The sequence below is a fragment of the Rhinatrema bivittatum genome, chromosome 1 (assembly GCF_901001135.1).
Source record: "Rhinatrema bivittatum chromosome 1, aRhiBiv1.1, whole genome shotgun sequence".
Lineage (NCBI taxonomy): Eukaryota > Metazoa > Chordata > Amphibia > Gymnophiona > Rhinatrematidae > Rhinatrema > Rhinatrema bivittatum.
Genome location: NC_042615.1, coordinates 738,739,594 through 738,752,028, shown reverse-complemented (window position 1 = coordinate 738,752,028; position 12,435 = coordinate 738,739,594). Strand labels below are relative to the sequence as shown.

The 12,435-nt window shown below is 45.1% G+C and overlaps 1 protein-coding gene across 4 annotated transcripts in view; it reads left to right on the top strand.

The window, feature by feature from the left end:
- The window catches only part of NNT (nicotinamide nucleotide transhydrogenase), a 404,867-nt gene that overhangs the window by 133,707 nt on the left and 258,725 nt on the right, over positions 1 to 12,435 (top strand). For all 4 annotated transcript variants that reach the window (XM_029577710.1, XM_029577726.1, XM_029577728.1 and 1 more), the window contains exon 11: positions 8,649 to 8,810. In XM_029577710.1, the coding sequence (XP_029433570.1) occupies positions 8,649 to 8,810 (162 nt within the window). The remainder of the gene's footprint in view (positions 1 to 8,648; positions 8,811 to 12,435) is intronic.

The following is a 12,435-nucleotide window of genomic DNA, read 5'->3' as shown; positions in this document are numbered from 1 at the left end:
AAGGAGCATTTAATAACAGGAATAGCCAACCTTTTTGTTTTTGTTTTATTTTTTATTGAAAACATAAAAGGTTTAAAAACCAATACAAGTTTTCCCCTTTTCTCATTTCTCCCCAGCAAGCATCGCAGGAATGATGTGAGCACATTAGTTATAAAACTGTCAAAAGAAAACCAAAGTAAACACAAGTGGCCAATGCTCTTTAAAATGTTAGGTCAATAAAGTCACAAGGTGGATAGTTGTCTAAGGTCTTATCTAGAATGGACAATGAAGAACAAGTGGTAGAGTTCATAAGAACAGTCCCCAATTTCCTAGTATGTAGACAGATGGACTCAGGACCAATGGGTTATGCCTCCCTTCCAGCAGATGGAGATGGAGCAAGCTGATGTCACAGTATATATACGCCTCTCTCTTATAATTTCCAGTTGATAAATATGCATAAGCTCATGCATAATTACGTGATAGGTGGAGGGTCTTTTGCCGCATTGCAGGTCTTTTCCCCCCTCCCCATTACTTTGGGAAGGGTCCTGCCATGTTGCAGGTTTTTTCACCCTCCCTGTTTCTTCGGGGGGAGAACTGCCATGTCTGTATGCCAAGCTGTCTGCCAGTGTCTGTGTTTTTCTCCATCTCCGATGGTCCCCCTCCCCAATGGTGGGGGTCTTTCTGACCTTTGCTTGCTTGGTGGGTCCATGACTGCTTATGAGCTGAAGTCATATTGTCTCTCTGTCTGCTTTCTTTATTTGCACAGGAACATACAAACAGGCACTTCTTGATAAAGTATCATTCAGTTTATCAGGGCAAAAGTTCTACATTTTCCAATCATATGGTGCTCTTTTAAAGTTCACCTTGGTAAAAGTTCTTCCTCTTGCTGTGACAGTGTCTGGGGCCTGTCTGTACACGTCTTTGGTGATTCACTGGTAAAACATGAGATATCTCCCTACAATGTTGCCTGTCATATAAGGGCTTCTCAGCCTGACCTGTCTTCTAATGTGTCAGCACTGTTCAGACCCTCAGGGTGAGTTGTCTACCTCCGGTTTTGTCAAGTCTGATTCCTCCCATTTTGATGATGGGTTGGTTATGGCCTAGGTTCTCTCTTGATTGGTGCCTCTGCCAGAGAAGGTAGTTCTCTGGGCCCCGCTCTAGTTCTTTCTGGATTTGGTTTGGACGCAGCTGCTTTTTTTCTGGTGGAATTTTTTCAAGGCTTACAAGCTTTCCTTCAGGCACAGTCCTATACTTCACCGAATCCTGTCAGGTTGGGCCCTCAGCCAGTGGCTCTGCCCTCTTCCAGTCCTATGCTAAAGTGACGGAGCTTGCCTTTGCTCTCTACAGGTATTCCTGACAGGAACCTGGGTAGCACTGATGATGAGGTAGATCCTGAATCCTTGGAAGATGGGTAAATCCTTCTGGGTCTGGAATCGTATCACACCATTTTGCGGTTCTTTCATAGAGATGAGCTGCTGACCCTGATTTTCTAGACTTTGAAGTAGCTAGGTGTTCTGGTGCGAATGCCATGTCAGAGCATAAAGCCTCTTGTTTTTTCCCTGTGAAGGACACCATTCAAGAATTGATTGATCTTGAATGGGACACATCAGAGGCAAATTTTAAAGGGCATCCGACGTTGGGAAGCTTGTACCCCCTGGATCCTGCTTTAAGAACATAAGAAATTGCCATACTGGTCAGACCAAGGGTCCATCAAGCTCTCAACATCCTGTTTCCAACAGTGGATAATCCAGGCTACCAGAACCTGGCAAGTATCCAAAAACTAAGTATATCCCAAGCTACTGATGCTAGTAATAGCAATGGCTATTTTCTAAATCAACTTAAAGAACTTATCCAAACCTGTGCAAGAGTGTTTGCGATTTCTCAAAGTGGTTGTACTGCTATGTGCTTTTCTCTAAGTGGATGACTATCCCCTTGGAGGGAGGAGTGGCCTTGAAGGATGTGCATGATAGGAGGATTGAGGCTATCCTTAAGCAAGCCTTTGAGGCAGTGGCAATTACTTTACAGCTCGCTTCCTGTTGCTCCCTAGTGGCATGATCATGTCTGCTTCTCTCTCATGAGGTTGGTGATTCTGGAGGGAATTCCAGAGCAGTTATGGAACCCACTGCCGCCTTTTTAGCAGACATGGGCTGCGATTTGATCCGTACCTAGGCCAGAGGAGTGGCTTTGGTGATAGCGGCCAGGGGTCAACTCTGGTTGTGAAATTGGTCAGCTGATGCAGCCTCCAAAGCTAATCTTATAAAGATGCCCTTTAAAGGCTTGCTCTTCTTTGGGGGTGAGTTGAAGGTTTGCCGACCCACCTGAGGGAACAAGATATAGGGGGATTGCTCTCTCTCTTGTATCAGAGGTGGGTCGAGATCACATCAGACCAGTGGGTCCTGGAGGTGATATGGGAAGGATATGCACTTAAATTTCGCAGTGTTCCTTGAGAAGTGTTCATGGTGTCTCCTTGCTGCTCCCCACAGAAGAAGCAGACAGTGGAGTCTATGCTTCAAAGGTTCCTCAGGTTGAGGGCTGTGGTTCTGGTGCCCACATCTCAAGAAATTATGGGGCAATATTCCATTTATTTTGTTGTGCTCAAGAAGGAGTTTTCCTTTCATCCCATCCTGGATCTCAAAGGGGTCAACAGTCATTTGAAGGTGACTCATTTTCACATGGAAACCTTACGCTCTGATAATAGCAGTGAGTCGGGGTAATTTCTGACCTCCCTGGAACTGTCCGAGGCCTACCTTCATATTCCCATCCTTTTAGAACACTAACATTTTCTACATTTTGTGGTGTTGGGGCAACATTATCAGTTTCAGGCACTGCCCTTTGGTCTAGCCATTGCCCCCAGAAAGTTTTCCAAGGTTATGGTGGTAGTAGAGGTGGTCTTAGAAGAGAGAGGGTCCTGGTGCACCCATACTTGGACGACTGGCTAATTCGAGCCAAGTCTCAGGAAGAGAGCCGCTTGGTGATGCACAAGGTGATCTTGTTGCAGGAGCTCGGTTGGATGGTGAACCTGACCAAGTGCAGCCTTCAGACATCTGTCATTGGAGTATCTGGGGGTTTGGTTTGAAATGGAACAGGATAAGGTTTTCCTCTGGAAGGTTGAATTCAGAAATTGATGTCTCAGATGTGTCAGTTGGTGAACACTATATACCCGATGGGTGGTCCTATCTACAGGTGCTTGGCTTGATGGCGGCAATCCTGGAAGTAGTGCTGTGGGCGAGGGCACATATACATCCTCTTCAGCACTCGCTACTGTCTCGTTGGAACCTGCAGTCTCAGGACTATTCGGTTCGACTCCACATGCCAATGGAAGTCTGCTCTCGCCTCCAGTGGAGGCTCATCTGAGAAAAGAAGTTTCCTTGTCCTCCCTGACCTGGTTGGTACTTAAGACAGATGCGAGTCTCCAAGGTTGGGGAGCTCACTGTCAGGAGCTGATGGCCTAAGGGCTTTGGAATGCTGAAGATTCCTGCTGGAACATCAATCACTTGGAAGCCCGGGTGGTCCGGATGGCATGCTTGCAGTTCAGCCACAGACTGCAGGATCAAGCGGTCTGCATTATGTCTGACAATGCGACGACAGTGGCCTACAACAATTGCTGGCTCTTGGTTACTCCCTGGCAAGTGTCACAGAAAATAGACCAACTTATGGAATGGGTGGAGATTCATCTACAGATGATCTCGGCCTCCCTTCTTGCAGGAAAAGACAATGTAAGAATGGATTTTCTCAGCAGAGTGTGTCTGGACCAAAAAGAATGGGTGTTGTCTGCCAAGGCATTTCAGCTGATTGTGGTTTGCTGGGGTCTTCTGTTCCTAGACCTGCTGGCGACTTCTGACAATGCGAACGTTCCTTGATTCTACAGTCGCAGGAGAGATCTGTGCTCTCTGGGCATAGATGCTCTCGTACAGGTCTGGCTGGAAGACAGATTGGTTTACGCCTTTCCTCCATAATCATTGCTGGGCAGGATGATTTGCAAAATCGAAGGCCATAGGGGGCTAATACTCCTGCTGGCGCCATTTTGGCCCAGGCGTCTGGTATGCGGATTTGTGAAGATTCCTGGTGTAGATCCCTTTTCGACTTCCGCCGCATCTGAATCTGTTAGAGCAGGGTCCGATTATTCACAAGGATTCAACTTTGCTCTGTTTTATGGTTTGGCCCTTGAAAAGGCTCACCTGTTGAAGCATGGATATTCTTCTGCAGTGATTTCCACCTTACTCCACACTCAGAAGTTATCCATATGCCTATATGCAGTTTTGAAGAGTATTTGAGGCCTGGTATGAAGAGCATGGTATTCTTCCTCATTCAGTTAAGATCCCGCTCATTCTAGATTTTTTCACAGGATGTGTTGAATAAAGGATTGGCCCTTAATTCCTTGAAGGTGCAGGTTGCAGCTGTTGCTTGTTTCAGGGGTCTAGTGAATGGTGATTCCTTGTCATCCATTCCTGACATGGTCTGTTTTTATGAAGGTAGTGAAGCATCTTAAGCCTCCCTTGAGGTTACCAGTCCCTTTGTGGAGTCTTAACTTGGTGCTGGATTTCTTGGCAGACCCTATATTCCGACTGCAGTGTGGCTTTTCCTTGCAGTTGTTGAACTTGAAGACTGTGCTTCTGATGGCTGTATGTTCAAATAAATCTACAAGATGTGGTAGGCCTGTTTGACAAACTGAAGAGTAGTAAATCACCTGGACCGGATGGTATACACCCCAGGGTTCTGAAGGAACTAAAAAATGAAATTTCAGATCTATTAGTAAAAATTTGTAACCTATCATTAAAATTATCCATTGTACCTGAAGATTGGAGGGTGGCTAATGTAACCCCAATATTTAAAAAGAGCTCCAGGGGCGATCCGGGAAACTATAGACCAGTTAGCCTGCTTCAATACCAGGAAAAATAGTGGAAAGTATTCTAAAGATCAAAATCACAGAACATATAGAAAGACATGATTTAATAGAACAAAGTCAGCATGGCTTTACCCAAGGCAAGTCTTGCTCACAAATCTGCTTCATATTTTGAAGGGGTTAATAAACATGTAGTAAAGGTGAACCGGTAGATGTAGTGTACTTGGATTTTCAGAGGGCATTTGACAAAGTTCCTCATGAGAGGCTTCTAGGAAAAGTACAAAAAAAAAAAGTCATGGGATAGGTAGAGATGTCCTTTCGTGGATTACAAACTGGTTAAAAGACAGGAAACAGAGTAGGATTTTCAATGGACAATTTTCTCAGTGGAGGAGGGTGAGCTGTGGAGTGCCTCAGGGATCTGTACTGGGACCCGTGCTTTTCAATATATTTACAAATAATCTGGAAAGGAATACGACAAGTGAGGTAATCAAATTTGCAGATGATACAAAATTATTCAGAGTAGTTAAATCACAAGCGAATTTGATAGTGCTACAACCCAAGAAAGAGATCTAGGTGTCATAGTAGATAACACATTGAAATCGTCGGTACAGTGTGCTGCGGCAGTCAAAAAAGCAAACTGAATGAATGTTGGGCATTATAAAGCAAACCAGGACTCAACCAGCCCCGCAGACAGGGCCAACATCCGAATTTTGAAAAATTTCCAGAGGACAGCAGCCACTCCAACAACCCAAGAGGAGACTTGCATGTAGGAGTATGACTCCATTATTTTATACAAAACTGGCACCTAATAACCACGGATCAGTGGGTGTTAGCTATCATGAATCGAGGTTACCGTCTCAAATTTCTCACAATACCTCCGGATTCACCACCCACTCCATTGTGGTTACACAACAACCACAAACTTAATCTAGAGTCAGAACTCTCCACCCTGCTGAATTCCAGAGCTGTCAAAACCATTTCCCGGTGTCAACAAAGGTTCTGCTCCCTCCACAGCCATCGACAAAAGTTCACCAGGGATGCCTTTGCTCGTCCCTGGAACAATGGCCTCCTTTATGCATATCCTCCGATACCGCTCATAGCCAAAACTCTCGTGAAGCTACAATGGGACAGAGGGACAATGATCCTCATAACCCCGTACTGGCCTTGACAAACCTACAAACCCTTGCTTTAACAGCTTGGATGTTGAAAGCTTGATCCTACAACCACTCAGTCTTTCAACTCAAGTCTCTCAGGTTCTCATAGCTTCATGAAAGCAGCCTACATGTAAATCTTACTATTCTAAGTGGACTAGATTTACCAAGTGGTGCACTCAAAAAAAAAAAGGTTTCCGCCTTTCTTGCCCCACTCCATCTCTGTTAGACTATCTCTGGCACCTTTCAGACTCTGGTCTCCAGACTTCTTCGGTGCAGGTACACCTGAGTGCCATCTCAGCTTACCACAAAGGAATTGGGAATGCCCCGGTAACAGCGCAACCCCTGGTGAATAGCTTTATGAGGGGTCTACTACAATTCAAGTCCCCTCTACGGCCACCAGTCATTGAATGAGACCTAAATGTAGTACTTTCAAGGCACATGCGCTCCCCGTTTGAACCTTTGTACTCCTATGTTGTTAAATTTCTTACATGGAAAGTTCTGTTCCTAGTAGCCATTACATGTGCTCGAAGAGTTAGTGAGTTACAAGCACTTGTCGTATATTCACCCTATACCAGGTTCCTACATGATGAGTAGTCTTACGTACTCACCCTAAATTCCTTCCCAAGGTAGTTACTGACTTCCACTTGAATCAGTCTATAGTCTTGCCCACATTTTTTCCAAGGCCTCACTCTCACCAGGGCAAGAGAGTTTTACACACCTTAGACTGTAAACGTCACTTGCATTTTATCTAGACTGCACTGCAGTCAGTACATAGAAAATCCACCCATCTCTTTGTTTCTTGTGATTAAAAACAAACTGGGAGTTGCAGTGGGCAAACAAACTCTCTCCAACTGGCTAGCAGACTATCAAATTCTGCAATGAGAAAGCAGGCCTTCCTCTCCAGGGACGAGTAAATGCACACTCAGAAAGGGCTTTGTCAACATCAATAGCACACTACCGTTCAGTACCTATTGCTGATATCTGGAAAGCTGCGACTTGGAGTTCTAGGCAAACATTTGCAGGTCACTACTGCTTAGATAAGGAAGGACGACAAGACCCTGCCTTTGGACAATCTGTCTTGAAAAACCTATTTCCAGTATAATACCCAACTTCTTCCACAACCATCTGCTGTGATTCAGGCTGCCTCATCATAGTCAATGGCACCCCAGTTGTTGTGCCTGTTGCACAAGTTGCGTGTCATTGACCTTATAAAACATTAGTCAGCCTGTAGGTTTCTAATTGGACAGGGGTCTTGTAGGGGTCTAATTGGACAGGGGTCTTGCCGGATTTCCGACAAGACCCCTGTCCAATCTCTTTCAAGAAAAAACTCAAAACATGGTTATTCAGCCTAGCATTTCCAGAGCCCTCCTGTCAACCAATTACTTTCTCATCCTAGCATCCAACAGTACCTACCAATTTCCTCTCTTAAGTATATCCTGTAGTAATTTGCTCTCAGTCCCACTCTCTTAGTCGTTTTACACCCTTTATCCCTCGTCTAGGGCCACTGATCCCAGGCCGTTTCCCGTCTCTTCTTCCTTTTCAAGCTCTTTGCTCTCCTCCATTCATTCCTTCTCACCCCCTCGGTAACTACCCAAACTGTTTTAGACGATCTAACGCCTAGTTTCTATCCTTATTGCTATATTACTCTAATTTTTGTTCTTGATATTAGTTAACGCATATTCCATGTAACTCAAAGTTGTTTTTGAAATGATAGTTGTTTTTTAGTTGTTTTTTAGATTTTTTTTTTTGTTTTTTGTTCTATGTAATTGCTCAAGGGCAAGCTTTATTTGTTTCACTGTAAACCGGTTTGATTTGTATCTAATGCAAGAAGATTGGTATATAAAAGTCAAAAATAAATAAATAATCACCCACACGTGAGGACTACCATCCTGCTTGACCTGGGATAAAGCAGAGTTGCTTACCTGTAACAGGTGTTATCCCAGGACAGCAGGATGTAGTCCTCACAAAACCCACCCGCCACCCCATGGAGTTGGGTCCGCTGCCATTTTTATTATTTTATTTTTTCGCTCGCACTTATTGCTACAAACTAGACTGAAGGGAGACCCCTGCGGCTGCAGGGATCATGGCATGCTCAGTGTGCCAGTCAAAAGTTTCTAGAAACTTTGATAGAAAGTTTTCTGTGATAGGGCTCCTTCCAGTGACATCACCCATATGTGAGGACTACATCCTGCTGTCCTAGGATAACACCTGTTACAGGTAAACAACTCTGCTTTGTCTTAAACTTTTTGCGTCATCCCACCCACTATGTTACATTAGTAGTAATCTGTATTGCCACTGTTATAGGCTTCTCTAAGTATGTATGACCCCAATGTAACATTTCTGCCATCCTTCCCAGGGATTTATACAAAAATTGGGTTTACTTTGCTTGCTTTCTTTCTTTTTTTTAAGTTTAATTTAGTTTGGTTATACTTAATGTATTTTAACCACAAGCCCTTTCACTCCCTGCAGATCAATGCAGGCTTTATGTTCTGTGTCACAGTTGTTTCACGCTTTGTGACTTTACTTTAACAGCTAAGTGGAATTGATGATTTAGATGTGAACTATATTTCAGGTTTTATGTGCTGCCTGTTGGAACAGTCTGGGAGTGTTTTATGAAATGACACAATAAAAGATTAAACTAACATTCCCTAAAATTTGTTTTCACCTGCCAGGTTTGACTACCTTGTTGGGACTGGGTATTGCATCTCCGCATTCTGCCTTCACCCAGATGGTGACAACATTTGGTCTGGCTGGAATCGTAGGGTACCACACAGTTTGGGGTGTGACACCAGCCCTCCACTCGCCTCTCATGTCTGTGACCAATGCTATCTCTGGTAAGTGACCCTGATGTCTCACGGATAGACCTTTAAGTGCAACTGATGGACCAGAATTGATTCTGAAAATATTGTGGCTAACCATATCATAAATATCTGATTAATTCATACATCTATTGTGGAGCTAGCTTTCTTCTTTCATAGTATACGTTTCCCTGTTTGACATTGCTAAGACAGTGTATCATCTTTTTCTCAAACCCACTTCCCCTCTTCCTCCTTTCTCTATTTCTGTAGATAACTGTCCCATCAGCCTGTAACTTTGAGAATATCTTTGACTCTTATTCCTTTACACATATACGAAACTGCTAAAATGTCATTTTTTTGTATTACATCACCAAAATTCATCACTTCCTTCCTGAATACACTAACAGAACTCTTATCCACTCCCTCATTGCCGCCTGCTTAGACTGCTGCATCCTGCTCCTCCTATTGAATCATCTCTCTCCACTACAGTCTGTCCAAAATTTAGCTGCATGACTTCTTTCTCTATTGTCACTACACTAATATAACTTCTTTCTCAGGTCATACTACATTATCTCCCTCTCTGTTTCCACATAAAATTCAATCTCCTCATACAACAGGGGGTAGACAACTCTGATCCTCGAAAGCTGCAAACTGGTCGGGTCTTCAGGATATCCCGAATGATTATTCATGAGAAAGAGTTGTATGTACACTGCCTCAGTTGTATACAAATCTATTTCATGCATATTCCTTAGAGTTATCCCAAAAACTGGACTTGAATTGCCTATCCTTGTACAAAAGCCTTCACTCTGCAGCTTCTCACTCTCTCTCGTCTCTCCCTTCATACCTCCTCGTGAACTCTGCACATCAAGCAAGTCACTTTTATATATACCCTTCGCCTCCGTTGCCTACTCCATGCTTTCCACCTGGCTGCACTGTATGCTCGGAATACATTCTCAGTTGGTGTGTTATGCTCCCTTCTCTGGCCTAATTCAAATCCAATCTAAAAATCTACTTTTTTGAGACTGCTTTTAAATCTTAACCTCTGATTTATACCATTTACAGTCTTATTGATTTTAACTATTTTCTTAATAAATGAAATTCTCAGTTCCATGTAGGTACCAAGATCAGTCCAGACTCCTGGGTTTTGCCTCCCTTCCAGCAGATAGAGACAGAGTTTTTCACTGGCACCACCTGCAGCTCCTCAGTATTTCTCTGTCTCCAGCAGATGGAGGTGGTGCAAAACCTGCAGTTCTGTACCAAAAAGAAGAGAAAAGAAAAATTTTAGTAAGAAGAGTAGAGATTTCTCTCTCATGAGGTTGGCAGGTCCTGGTGGGACCAACCCTCCTGGGTGCAGAGGCGGACGAGCAAGGGTTGGGGACCCTCTATTGCTCTCTGGATTTCACCTGAGTTGAAAGCTGGTGATCCAGATTCCTTAGCTCCAGGAGGATTGGGAGAAGCCTATGCCACATTTCAGATAAGACTGATCTTTTTGTATTTCTTGGAAAGTTCTTTAAAAAAAAAAAAAAAGGCTGCTAGAAGAATTTCAAGAGCAGTTGGAGTGTTTCCTATGTTGAATCCCGTCGCTGGTGGTTGAGGGGTCAGCTTCGGCTTAATTTAACGGCTCTCCCTCTGCCTTCTTCCCTCCAGGCATCTGCCATGAGGTCTAAGACGGGTTCTGGCCATGCCAAAGGGTTGCCAGTGCACCGCGTGAGGGGACAGCTCCACACATGTTTCTCGTTCCGGCCGCTGTTCCCATTGTCCTGCTGGCAGAGAAGGCACATCGGGAGGGACTGCGCCAGCAGCTGTGAGGCAGCACGACTCTGGGGAGTCAAAAGCTGCATTGCGCGGGAATTTTGGCTATTTTGGATACATTCGCTGTCAAGGAGAAGGCTGCAGCGAGGGGAGGGGATCTCCTGCCTGTATTTTCTCCAGCCAAGTTCAGCTCTGAGGAGGCCTGGGTGGGGGGGTGGCAGTCAGAGGAGGACATTGATATTCTGGAAGAGGATTCTGACGGTACCACCCCTTTTTCACCTGAGTTTGTGCGCTTGTTGCACAGAGCCTTTTTTTCCTCCAAGGCCACAGTGTGGCCCATTCCTAAGCGGAGGATGGCAGATCCTTCTCCCAGAAGGAAGTCCAGATTTTCGGGGGCTTCAGGGGCCACCAGGATTTGGAGGGTCCTGGGTCTTTCTGGGTCAGGGGCCACCGAGGAGGGTTCCTCAGAGGAGTCTCATCAGGGATTGCCGTCTGGAGATGGTTCTCCCGATGCTGATATTTCTCGCAAGCCTCAAGATTCAGAAGTGGATGTGGGTAAGGTCCCAACCATGGAAGGTAACGATCCTAAGGTGGTTCGCCTGTTTCAAAAGGAGGAGCTTGGTCCCCTCATCCCGCCAGTCCTGGCGGAATTAGGAATCGCCATTCTGCAGGAGCAGGCTGACCTGGAGAAAGTGGATCCTCTAATGGCTAGCTTGAGGGGTCCAGCCAAGACTTTCCCTTTTCACAAGTTGGTTAAAGAGCTGCTGGTCAGGGAGTGGGATTCTCCAGAGACTGGCTTTAAGGTTAGCCGGGATATGGATAGGTTTTATCCTTTGCCTGAGGACACTTTGGAGCTCTTGAAGATGCTGAAGGTGGATGCTTCAGTCTCTGCAGTTACAAAGAGGGCCACCGTTCCGGTAGCTGGTGTGGCAGGTCTTAAGGATTTGCAGGACAGGAAGCTTGAGGTGCATTTTAAGAAGATTTTCGAGGTGTCTGCTCTGGGCATCCACGTAGCTATGTGCAGCAGCTTTGTGCTTCAAGCTAGTTTGAGATGGGTGCAGCAGCTGCAGAGTGCCAGAGATATGTTGCCCCAGGAGTCCAAAAGGCAGAGAGATTGGAGGCTGTGGTGGCTTATGGAGCAGATGCTCTGTATGATCTCATTCGCACTTCTTCCAGGGCCATGATGTCCACAGTTTCAGCAAGGAGGCTGCTTTGGTTAAGAAACTGGTCAGCGGATGTCTCGTCAAAGGCTTAGCTGGGAGCATGACCTTTTAAGGGCAAACTTCTGTTTGGGGAAGACTTGGAGCAGCTGATAAAGCATCTGGGAGATGATAAAGTTCACAAACTACCAAAAGACAAGCCTAAAGGGTCCAAATATTTTCTCCCGGTGTGCTCTCAGTTTTGAGGTCAAAGATGTTTCCGTCAGAGCAGGGCCCTGGGTACTGGCTAAAGGCAGACATCGGGGAGATCGCAGTTCTGGGCCCTGCCATTTTGAGGGCGCAGAGCGGGCTGAGATGGCTCCGGTCAAGGCAGTGGCAGAGCCAAGCCTGCACAGTGAGGCGAGGCTGGCCCACTCCTTAGTCCCAGTCATAGAGGGCTGTTTGGTTCATTTTTTCAAGGTGGGTCAAAATCACATCAGACCAGTGGGTTCTAAACGTGATAGGACAAAGCTACGCTTTAGAATTTGTTTGGCCGCCCACAAACCATATGAAATTTAATGTGGAAAAATGCAAGGTGTTGCACATAGGGAAAAATAACCCTTGCTGTAGTTACATGATGTTAGGTTCCATATTAGGAACTACCACCCAGGAAAAAGATCTAGGCATCATAGTGGATAATACTTTAAAATTGTTGGCTCAGTGTGCTGCAGCAGTCAAAAAAGCAAACAATTTATTTATTTATTTATTTA